General features: G+C 35.6%; 1 protein-coding gene across 8 annotated transcripts in view; it reads left to right on the top strand.

Moving 5' to 3' along the window:
- The window catches only part of CADPS2 (calcium dependent secretion activator 2), a 284,824-nt gene that overhangs the window by 189,352 nt on the left and 82,820 nt on the right, over positions 1-12,652 (top strand). For all 8 annotated transcript variants that reach the window (XM_053977635.1, XM_053977634.1, XM_053977633.1 and 5 more), the window contains exons 12-13: positions 1,449-1,585; positions 5,173-5,360. In XM_053977635.1, coding sequence (XP_053833610.1) covers positions 1,449-1,585; positions 5,173-5,360 — 325 coding nt within the window. The remainder of the gene's footprint in view (positions 1-1,448; positions 1,586-5,172; positions 5,361-12,652) is intronic.

Raw genomic sequence — 12,652 nt, 5'->3', positions numbered from 1 at the left:
TGATATGAATTAGTTTCTGCATCTTTCTAGGATTTGATGTTGCAGATCCTTCAGCTTGAATTAAATAATTCTCCCATCCACAAATACAGCTGAAAGTTGGACTTGACATGGATCAATATGATCTGGGGCTAAATTTCTAAATGTGACTGATTATGTTAGCATCATGCCCACAGATCAATATTGAGTTTTATTATGAACCTGACTCTATAATTGGGTTTAATCAATAAACTTTTGTCTCCTTTCTTTAGAAATTTTAGATTTCTACTACGCAGGTTTTCAAAATTGCATTTAGGATACACTTAGATCTATACTTTTCTGGTAACGAATATAAAAAGACCTAGGTTTGAATTTAAAGGAACAAAGAGCTAAGACCCTATTGAAAGGGGAAGTCAATTTTTAAGTTGATAGGACTGTTCACCCCAGTACAGTCTATAGAATCCAAGACAGCTAATGTGCTAATACGTAACTAGTCCTTTTGGGCACTGTAAGGCTTTTTCTGTCCATACTAGATAGATAATTCACATTGAAGACTTTGACAAAACAGAACATTAATGAAAGCAATCACTAGAGCTTCTCTTTTGATAAACCCGCGGGGTTTAAAGGCGTTGAAAGATGCAATCTGTGAAGAACAATAAATTTGGGCCTTTGATTGAAGTGCCATTTGGGATGGTATGCTTTCTCAATGTATTTGCACAAAAATGCTGCTCCCTTTTTCAGTACACTTTGCTGGAAGGTTGAAGGAGCTCTTTGCCATTACTACATTAAGGTTTGTCTCATTAAAAGCTGAGTACAAAAAGAAGGCTGGAAATGACCTAGCTCGAGCCAGTGTGTTCATTTCTGCTCCAGTTTGCCATTTGAGAAGTAGGCTTCAAGCCATGATGAATATTTCTGTTAAGTGGTACTTTGAACTGCAGTAAAGATGCTCTTTCTTTTCTGAAGAAATAAATGCATAAATCTGTTTGGGGTTCTTTTAGATTTTTTCTTTTTATTTTTATTTTTCTTTTTTTTTTTTAATATTTTGTTGTTATTTTGCTAAAATTAAAAAGAGAGCCATACTAAACCAGGAAATTACAGAATATTTTTCATTTCTGCTCATAACATTGTTTCTAAATTGAAACATTTGCAGAGTCCACTAGAAAACAATTCTTTAATACTTTTTTCATGTACTATGTTGTGTTTTCTCGCAGACTTTCTAAATTTTGGTTTATCTGTCATTGGGTAGCAATTGTTTTTTACACTCAGTAAATTGGTATGACTGATAGAAAAATAATTCAGTAATATTTTTTTCAGGTTAAAAGATTCTGTAATAATTTCCCTGCAAGCATCTCTCTATATGAGTTATTTCTTTGAGATACTTTGAGACTTATATGCCATACGTACACTGGTGTTCGTAAGTCTGAACACGCACTCACATGTATTGTTCTGCACATTTTTCCTTTTTATGACAGATACAGACCGTGGCCAGAAACATGGCATGGATGAGTTTATTTCTGCTAATCCCTGCAAATTTGACCATGCTTCCCTCTTTAGACTGCTTCAGAGACAGACCTTGGATCACAGATTGAATGACTCCTATTCTTGTTTGGTGAGTACTGGCTGGAAGATAGATATAAAGAAGTGAGAAATAGTTGTTACAAAGTAGTCCTTTCTTCCTCGTTCATTCAACAACTGCAGTTGTAGGTGGAATAAAGGGTCCAATCGATTGGTTTTAAATTTGAAAATTACATACTTGCAAGCGGCTGCTGTGCCACTCAATAGAAAGCAAAGAGACACGAACTGTCTTCAATTTTATCAGCTGAAATTTATCATGTCCTCTGGGGAAGTTTGAATAAAACCAGAAAGTTTTGACAATAGCAAGAACTCCTGTGGTAGAATTTATTGACACCTGTACAGGCATTTAAGGTCCAAATGTGGTTGCCTCAGCTCAGACATATTCACCTGTCTTATAATTCTTCATTCCACTCTGGTGTGAAGGAAAAACACCAAAGAAGGGAGGCAGAGCCATAAGCAATATAGATACATGGGCATATATGCATTACCTGAACAGCAAGTAACAAAGGGGAGTATAATCATTAAACAAAAGCCAATAGAATGTGATCTCTGTATGAAAATTAGTGTTTTCCACATTCAAATACCATCATTACCATCATAAAAGGTAAGATGTTGGTTGCAGTTTCTTTTTCGTACAATCATTTTCTGTTCTGTGCTTTGTGAACTAGTTGAGGATGGGGCTACTTCAGGTTTTGTTTTCATTGGGGAAGAAAACCAGCAACAATCTCATGGAAGTTCATCAGATTATATACACTCATTAAACAGGTTTGTATGGGGCAGACCTCATAACTTCCTGAGGCTTTATTTTTCACCTGATATTATGCCTGAAATAGTGATCTCTCACTAAGAATCTAAAATGCCTCACAGCACATAATTTTTATTTCACTTTAATATCCCAACAGCAACAAAAAAGGATAATGGGGATTTTTACTTATTTTTTCCATTGTTCTCACTAGTCTTGTAATACAAAGGTAATAATTGGAATTTTTCAGATTGTTTGCAGCAGTTAAAAAGGAGAAAAAATATTATTTGATGACAGTTGCCTCCTTTTTAAAATACTTCCAGATACATATGTATAGAAAAGTTAAAGGACTCATTTTCTGTTTGTGGGTTGCACACTGTATCAAAGAGGCCTGAGAGTACATCTGTACAAAGTAATTGGCACTCAAAGAGAAAATGGTTAGCTTTCTACCAGTGCATTGGGGTCAAACTCTTTTTTTATAATAATAATATAGTAAGACACTTAATATAACCTTGAAATCAGGAACTTTTAGAAGAGGTTAGGTGAAATGCACAGTGCTATAGCAACCATAAAGCAGATGTATTTCTCACCGTTCTTTTTTAAATTCAGCTTTTAATAAGTGGAATGGGTGATAATTTTTTTTAACTGCATATTTAACTACATTTTTATATTTTTAAAAAATTGGGAATGTCAAGATAACAATAGAATACATGGACATGTAAGTGTGATTTTTCTTTTCTCTAACAGCTCATTTCCCATAGTCTTTTAGAAACAATTCATCCCTTATTTCAACAAATACAGTGTAACCACACATATGACTTGTAAAAAAATTTTAAAAGCATAGGAATTAATATTATGCAGAGTTCTTTATTAAATTATTATATAACCTAAATTTCTTCTATTCTACATTCTTCTTGGTATAGGGAAAGTATTGAGGGGGTGGGGGATTTTGGGTTTTGGGGTTTTTTTCAATTATAAAATCAAAAAATATGTGGTTATCTAATACCAGTATTTTGTGGGACATAGTTGTTATGTGTTTGAGAGACTTACACATGATGTGGGATTGAAGAAGGGCAAGGAAAGCACGCATTTATATGAAAAACAACCATACAAACAGATCTTTTAAGAGAGACTGAAGTTAAATTAATGAGTTCTAATTTTAAAAATTGTGTATTCTTGTCACAGTTATATCTTATGAGAATGAGCAGAAATTTTAATCATTTGCTTTTGTACTGCTAGGCAATGATATGCAACATTTTGTTATGTTTTCCATAAAAACATAGGGAGAGATCAGTGACAATGACAACATATTGGGAGAATGTCAATCACAATAACCACTGTTGATTATATCTAGAGCTAGCAAACATATTATTGCAAAAATACAGGTTAAATCCCTTTTCTTTCTTGTTTCAATAGAATACCATATTTTGTATCAAACACTATGTAAGGTATATGAGGCATTGCAACATGATCAGATACTAGGTTAACATGCTGAGTACTGTTCTGGGTTCTAAAGCTAAGTGTTCTCTGGAAATAGATGAAGCTCCTTAAAGGCAGTGGAAACACTGACTTCAAAGAAATTAATTAGGAGCAATAATTATTAAATATTAAATACCTGTGGTGTTCTTGTTTGCAGATAATATATTAAATTGAAGAGTTTGGGGAGACTATAAAGCTTGAATTCATGTCTCAAACAAGTATATTAGTGAAGTTAAAACACAGATTTTTTTTATTAACTGATGTGAATATATTTTTAAGTACTGTTCAATAGTATTTCTGCTGATATTTTGTACAAATATTAATCGTCAGATCTTGTGAAAGTATTAACAAGCATTAGGGAAATACTGGTCTTCAGCTGCTGTATTGATGTTATAAATTCTTTATTTTGCAAAATCATTTTGCTTATCCAAGTTATTTGTATATTTGAGTTCAGGTATTCCTCAATCTCTCTTAACCATTTGATGAGATGTAATGATGAGAGATGATGAGAGGGAGATACCACCATGATCAAAACAAGAACAAAGAAAAATGCTTACGTAGAACAGCTGTGCAGTATTTGCAGTTTTCCAAGGTTATGTTTTCTCCATGCTGCTTTTTGGAAGCTCACTCTACTTCTTATCATACTTCTGCATCAAGACTCAATTACATTTTTTCCACTCTGGATTCACTCAAGAACTGTTTTTATCATGTGAAGGTGTCTGTACTTTGCTCATGTTTGTCTCAGGGTTAAGCTGTTTTCATCAAGACTCTGGCCAAGAAATCTCTCAATAAGCTTGAGAATATCTAATAAATATTTAAGGTCAAATCTTACTCAGGTGGCTTTTAACAAACTACCTAGCTTTGCATCTCTTTACTAGTAAAAGTTGTTTTAAAGTTGTTAGAAGTGCATGCATGTTACATAGGTAAAGGGTGGAATTGTGGTAAGAATATTAAAGTTGCAGCCACAGAGAACCATCCAGAAACTGTGCTTAATGTCCACGTTAATGTCCCTCAGCATTTCCCAAATTCTAAATTGTATTTTATAATTGATTGCTAAAACAAAGTTAATTATTTTAAAGTGTTAGTTTATTTTAGGTTTTGATATATAATTTAATCTGTCCCAGACTTTGGATGTATTAGCATGTTTTTTGTAAACAAGATATTTCATAGTAGTGGTATCTCATAACTGCAAATAGTTTCCTGACATCTAATCCTTTCAGTAAGAGGGCTATTGTAGGGTCTAGCTTTCAGTGCCGTCAGCATTAGTCAGATGGAAATCATTCTAATATAGAAAGTGTATGTAATGGACATAAAAATCCATGTTTCTATTCTTTGTCTGATTTAAAGCTGAGAGTGGGAAAATAAATCTCAAAATGTTGTGTGGATTTTTTGCCTTTCAGGGCTGGTTTAGCCCAGGTCAAGTCTTCGTGTTGGATGAATACTGCGCTCGCTACGGGGTGAGAGGCTGTCACCGCCATCTCTGCTATCTTGACGAACTGATTGAATATTCAGAAAATGGTTCTGTCATTGATCCAACCTTGCTCCACTACAGCTTTGCATTTTGTGCCTCTCATGTTCATGGTAACAGGTAATTTAATGATATCTTTTTTAATCCATAGTATTTAAATGCATAGTCTGAATAAAAGTATTTATAGGGTCTTGCATGCACCAGGGAGGGAACTGCACGCAACAGAAATCAATTCATGAAAGTGTCTTCAGGGGTACTGGAGGTTCCATACAGATTACTGTTAAAAGAAATCTCCTTTTAGCATGTACTGTCTTAATGCAATATGTTTTCAAGATAAAAAACTGTTAAAAGTGTAGTCTTCTTCATTCTGCATTTATGTTGTGCTGCTAAATGGTGTTTCCAGTAAACATTTTGAACAATTATGCAGCTTAAGGGAAATTTTGACTCTTTCTGCAGTCTGTAGCTTGGCAACTAGTCATACTATACTGTGTTCTTCTGTCTGTGCTATCACAGAGAGAAATAACATATATTGGGAATTAGCTGTAAGCCCCAGCCAGGAAGAGCTAGGACACTTCTAGAATCCTTTCCACTAGACAGGTAGACTACTTGAGGAGCTTTTGGCCACAGTGATTGTCTTGGGGTGATATCTTCATTCCACTTGCAAGTGAAAGACTTAGAAAAAAAATAAGTTGTTGCTTTGCTATTTTTGCACATTCTTTAAAAGAAGCACTGCTTCATCTATGTCTTGTTCCAGACTGTGAGAGGACAAGCTCTGCTGCTGGAGAGCGCCAATTGCAGATGAGATCATTGGTAGCTCAGGTCAGGAGGGACACAGGAGATTTCTAGGCAAACCTCCTGCATGAAGCAGGTCAGTTATGAGGTCAGACCAGGTTGCTCAGGGCTTTTTCCAGTCAGGACTTTTGAACCTGTCTAATTTCAGTGTAGTTGTATCTATTGCCTGCCATCTACCACTCGGTACACACAGAGGGCTGTCGTTCAGTCCACCTCAACACCTCCTATTCTCCAGGTTGAGCAAGCCCAGCTCCCTCAGCTCCACGTCAGAGCATGTGCTCTGGTGTCTGCCCATCACAGTGGCAATTCAATAAACTTGCTCCCTGTCTTCCTTGTATTTGAGTGGGAAGTGGGGCAGGCAATCTATCAAATTATAGGAGAACATGCATTTATGTCTATTTTGTGCACTAGAGTTGTAGACTTGTAGACTGCTGTATGGGATATATTTAAGAAGTCCAAAACTAGCAAGGAGAAACACAATAGATCCTCCCAACTCATCCAATCCTGACACTAGGGGAAAACATCACAGTCCCAAAATGAAATTACTCTCAGGAAGTCCCCAAACTGAATCTTAATTAGGATTGGAAGAGAGATTTTCTGTTCAAGATGTATGCTTATGTTGCTTTGCTACCAGTCAGCCACAGAGGCTGTTTTACTTGTCTTCAAGCCAGAGAAGAAGAGGTAATCCTTAGGAAGGATATGGTTTCCTTCTCTGGCTCAGACAAAGCCTCATCTGGAGCTGGGGATTTGTGACCTGAGCGATTTCATAGTGGTAGACTAACAATATATAATACATGATAATAATATCCAAAATTGAAATGTTTTTGAATGTGCTTGAAATGCTGTCAAGAATCTTAACATTCATACCAGTAAGTTAGGAGATTTCTGGCTTTTATTTGGTAACCTATTCTCTGTAAAAGCATGCTTCTTCGTCAGTTCCTCAAGAACCTGACACATTCGTATTTCCTATTGAGTCCAAGTCTTTGTTGTTTCTCTCCTTTTTATTATTGGATTCAACCTAAGAAGACAAACATATGTGATAATTGCTCAAACTTACTTCAAGAATTCAAAAGAAAGGTAGATACATTTCTTTTTATTTCATAATTTGAGTGAAGGACAACCGTGCACGCAGTGCATGAAAATATCTCAGAGAGCACATCATTTACACAGTGGTAAGCACTCTGTATTCCGTCTATTCCTACAGTACAGATATTCTCTGAATAGCATATTATGAGTGTTTTAGAAATAAAAGAAGTGTTGAACAGAGAGGGTCTGACTAGAACTGAGATATTGTAAAAAGGAAGAAAAAAGAAACATGAAGAAAGAAAAAAAGTAAGTCAAGGACAGAGGCAGACACACTCACTCAGAATGACAGACACAGATATACGGGCACATAATATACCTACTCATTCATTTACCGCAGCACTAAGAAATAGTAAAAGGTAAAAGAGAATTTCACAGACAATGCACGACAGGCCAAAGTTCTAGGCTGGTCCCTGGCGTTACACATTTTTGTTTCGTAAGTCAGCCTGGGAATCAGAAAGACCACAGAACAAAGGGCTTTATACTCTGGCCATGATGTATTTAATTTATATGTCACCTTTGCTTCACAGAGGGATCTTAGACCCTCCCCAAGCCTGAGAAAGATCATCAAAATTGATCTTGAAGTCAGGTGGTGGAGGAGCATGTAGAAATTCAGCTGTATCTGTAGTTCATATTGTCCATTTCTTTTATGTATGAATTTTAAAATAACAGGCAATCCAGTGACATCAGTCAAACAATCAGATACAAGTTTCTCTCACCTTAATTTCTGGTGAGGAGAAACTCAATCTGAATCAGCTTTGGCTCTTTCCACCCTTCATATGTATTCAAAATTCTTCCAACATGTTTTTGAATCTTCAGGTGTCCTCTGTGTTGTTTTGCTGCACCATAGGATGTGAAACATGTTTCATGCTGCAGGCTGTAATCTTGCAGATTTTAACACAGTACCATGGGTTTATTTCAAAACACTTGGAATAAACATGTAGAAGTTTTGTTGTTGCAGATCTTCAGGGACATTTGGAGCACAGAGGAGACCTGAACTGAGCTCCAGTGTAGGCTGTATGCAGCTGACCTTGTCTCCTGATCTCAGAACTACAGAGCGGTCCCCAGCTTCTTTTATTTTCTTTCCTGAGATGAAGATATAGACAACAACTTCTGCTAGATTTATCAAGCATACTTGTACTTTGTGTGTCTTATGCCAGTGTTGTTGGTTTAGGAACAGAAATGTTTACTCAGGGTCAAACACAATGTGCTGAGTGCTAGACTGGGAAATTCAAAGCTTATTTGTCCTTTTCCTTTCCTGTTAGTCCATTACAACTGGGCTAACAAACTGCTTATGTAGAAAAGGTATTTCTACTTTTGTAGATTATACTCTTAAGACATTCTCTTCCTAAATAGCCAACAGGAAAATATTTCACTAAAAAAATAGCTGTACTGTGTTTAAACAAATATACATCCTTGGTTTTGAGTCAACTATTTTATTTTCTTCTGTAAATAAAATCATCTTTCATCGTCTGTACTTCTGGCGCTATGTGGATTTACTGTACCATCTCCTTTGGCTTCTCATCACCATGATTTTCTTTTGAAATATTCCATGGTCATTCATGAAATATTCTATATAGTCCTCATCAATATAGTTAGTTCACAACTAAACTTTTTGCTCTTATGCACTTATGCATAAACTTATTGCTGGTGAAAGTGAAATGGGCAGAACAGGGAACTATAGGACATTCCTGAATGATGACATTTCAGTCTAAACAGTCCAGGTAGGAGCTATTGTTTTCTTTCCTATCATGTTCACTCTTGTCTACTTTTCATGCTGTGACTTCTATTTAGTCCCTCTTGTCTGAAATGAATGCTGGTGGGTATCACATGAAGTGCGAAGTGACTTCTTTCCACCTGCTGAGTTACAGACTGAATTGAAAAATTCAAAATTCAAGCATATTCCCTTGTTATAACTTTTCTTATTCAGAAATATATCTGATAAAATGGAAGTTCAAATATGAGAAGTGAATGTGAAAGTAAGGCTACAAAAATCAGTATTTAACTGAAGATGAACAGGTTGAGGGTTTTGTCTTTATTGTAAAAGCTTCAGCACAGGTCTGTTTCCATAGAAGAACAGTCATATTGAGTCAGGGTTCTTCTAAGCCAGTCAGTCATCTGTCTCCAGCTTTGACCTGCCTGGAGTAAAAGAAGAGCAAGCATGTGCAATATTTCCTCTTTCTGATTCCCAACTCCTTGCAGCTCAGAATATGCCCTGTTTGGTAACCTGGAGTGAGTCTTTATTTCAGGTACTTGTCCGTTGCACCCCTGAACCACTGTAAGCCCTTTTCACCCTCAACACCTCTGGCAGCAAGTTCCACAACTCAGCCTCCTCTTGCTTGAAGAACTATTGCTTTGAACTTGACTCCTACACATCTCATTTCATGCTCTGCTGCTATTGGAGAGTTAAAGGAGAAAAAAGAAAAATCCTGTTCTCTCTCTTTGCTATTTAAGATTCAAGAACTGGAAGTGAACAATACAGTGATTGCATTGGATGGAAGTTTTCTGCTAGTTGCTTATCCTTTTCTAGTGTTTCCCAGTGTTGATTTGCTCCTTTGACTGGTATTGAACAGGGACAATTTCGTGGAATTATCCATTGTAAAACCAGGATCTCCATTCTGAATAACTGTGTTTTCCTTACATTTATCTATATTTGTCATTGTTTTCTGTTGTATTGCTACCTGATTTCATGGGGTCTTTCTAGAATTCCACACTATGCTACATATCATTGAAATTACATTTTCTGTCACCTCAGTTCTCAGCTGTTAGCCAGGTCATTTATAGATACTGTAAAATAGCTCAAGTCGCAGAACAAACCTCTGCAGAACTTTACTGAGAACATGCCTTCACAGCAGCTACTCACCTCTCTAATTTTAAATGTAAATGTAGGAACTTTTACTCGGGCACTGTTTAATTGCCTTTAAAACCTTTGATTAGGGACTGTCAGAAGAGCTTTGGAAATCCAGGTATTTCATATTAATCAGGTCACACTCATCCACATGTTTTCAATCCTTTTAGAGAAGTCCAAGGTCAGAAGGTAAGATTTCTCTGTCTTATGGCTTCAAAGCTATACAGACTTGACAATAGGTGATATTTACCCAAATTTCCTTACTTTTATCCTTAAATATCCTTATATTATAGTTCCTTCTAATTTTATGGGATGCATGTAATACTTAGTGGCCTGTATTTCCCTTGGCTCCTTGGAGACTTTTTCTGATTTTTATCCTCCCATTTTGATTCTGATCTCCCTTTCCCCAGAAGTTCTTGATGAAAACTTCCACATATCCACAGGTAATTCAAGTTGCCGGCTGGTCCTGGCAATTTACTGCTGTCTGTTTTTCTCATTTGTTCCATAAAGGGTTTTGTTTTTTTTTTAATTTGCTTTCATTTTTTAAAGCATATTATGCTGAAAATGAAGAGTCCTTTTACTATGGACAAAGAAAGGTTCCATCATAGAAATCCTCTTCATAATAATTTACTTCATAATAATACACCAGTACAAAAAAATCATTTCTGTTGTAGCCTTGCCCTCTCTGAAAGCTACTTTTGGGTCCTTGCCATCATTTGGCAATGTAGACTCTCTGGTAGGCTTCTTGCTTTGGTTATGCTTGGAGGAAATAGAGTAGAATAAAGGGTTTCACTTCACAAGTGAAGTGAAACTATGGAAACTTTGGAAAATGCTATGCATTCATATATTTATTTTCATTTTTCAGTGTTTCGTGGTAAGAAACATTTATTAAAATTTTACACTTTGTGTCAAGTCATAAAAGAATGTTCAGAAAAATCATCCCTTTTAAATCTGGGACAAGGAAATTCATGAAAATAAAGAAAATAGAATCATTACATTGCTCCATCTCTTCCTATTTTTTTTTTTTCTAGAACTTCTGAATAGGTACTTTCTTCTCTGACTAACTTAACTTTAAAGTAAGGTTGTCTATATCTTGATAAGTTCTCCTTCATTTTGTGTCATTCATAAACAATATGGAATATGACTTAAAATAAAATTTCAGAACTTAAGTGAGTAGTTTCATCATTTATCTGCTCATGGTCACCATCTGATATGAAAGGTTTTGTCCAGTTGATCTCTTCCCAGGAGTAATGTTTTCACATGCACAATTTTATATATAAAATATTTAAATATCATGTAGACTTTTCCTTAGATGGTTTTCCAAAAAAAAAAAAAAAAAAAAGTTGCTAACAAGATTTTGTGGAACATTTTGGTTTTAAGGACTTGAAAATGCTTCCTGTTTCTGCTGTGTTTCTTATTCAGTCTCAATACTACATATTCTGTCTGTGTTACAATTACAGCAGGTGCAAGCTCTACATCTACTGGTTTTTATTGGCAATTGGACCTTCTGCTTTAATCCTCGATCTGTTCCAAGGCTGTCCAACAGCTGGAGGAAGGAGCCTGAGTTCCCTTACAGGGTGGATCTTTAGGGAAGTGTGTAACATCAGTGTAATCGTCTCTCTCGTGTTTGATACAGCATCTAGAGATGTAACAAGAGTCTATTGTTTTTGTAGTTTGTCTCATTTTTCTATCAATCATTTACGATGAAAATCGTGAGAGTGGATTTCTCATTCTTAAACCCATGTTTTTGTTCAGAAGTCATTTGTTATCAGTCACTATTTGCCCAGAACAATGGAATGAGAAAATGACCTTTTAGGATTGATATGCTATGTGAGTTTGTGCTGCTAAAAATTATCGCTCTTCTTCCAAGTGAATATAATCTTCCTTTTTTTCTGAGGCTTGTTGGGCAATGTTGAGAATAGAAATTTTTCACTAGGCCCTGTGTCAAGCATCTTGCGTCATCCAGTTCATCCTTCTTTTTTGGAAGCTGATAATGTTAAAGGTGTATGGAGCACAGAGGAAGGCTATCCCTAAACACTATACAATATTTTGTTATTAATTTCAACCAATTTCTGCCTTTACATAACCTTATACATTGGGTAAAATGACATTATATTAATACTTGCTTTGCTTTTCAGTAGAAAATATAACTGCATAAAAGATTATTAAAATCAACCCGATTTATGATCTTAATCTGTTTTAGTGACCTTCAGAATTGGTAATTTTCATTCCATTGTGAAAAAAGGGCATGACCTGTAAGCAGATGTCGGAGCAGCCTGAGAACTGCTTACAGCAGAAGGCTCTATTGTGCCAGTTTTATGTCAGAATATTCGAAGAATAGTTAATATAAACAAGAAAATGCTCAGTCTTCAAGTGTCTGCTGGTTAAAGGTGTGTTTGAATGCCATGCAGTAATGCACTGTCTTCATTTTCTGTGATAAAAAGGCGTCTGCTCTGTAGCTCTCTATAAGCTGATAGTGGAAATCATCATTCTTTCATTTCTGTAGCATAAACCATGGACTCTGCAAAAGTCTTAATACAGTTGCATTTTAAAGGAAAATTTGCATATTTCAGTTCTTTAATATAAAGTTCTATAAACAGATAATAAAAATTCTACATCAAATTCTAAAAAATTTAATCTTTGGTTTTCTAAGAAACAAGCAGTCAGACTTTTATCTTGCTAATTTGAA

The sequence above is a fragment of the Vidua macroura genome, chromosome 5, assembly GCF_024509145.1.
Source record: "Vidua macroura isolate BioBank_ID:100142 chromosome 5, ASM2450914v1, whole genome shotgun sequence".
In the NCBI taxonomy this organism is placed as follows: domain Eukaryota; kingdom Metazoa; phylum Chordata; class Aves; order Passeriformes; family Viduidae; genus Vidua; species Vidua macroura.
This window is presented reverse-complemented; position numbering and strand designations above follow the sequence as displayed.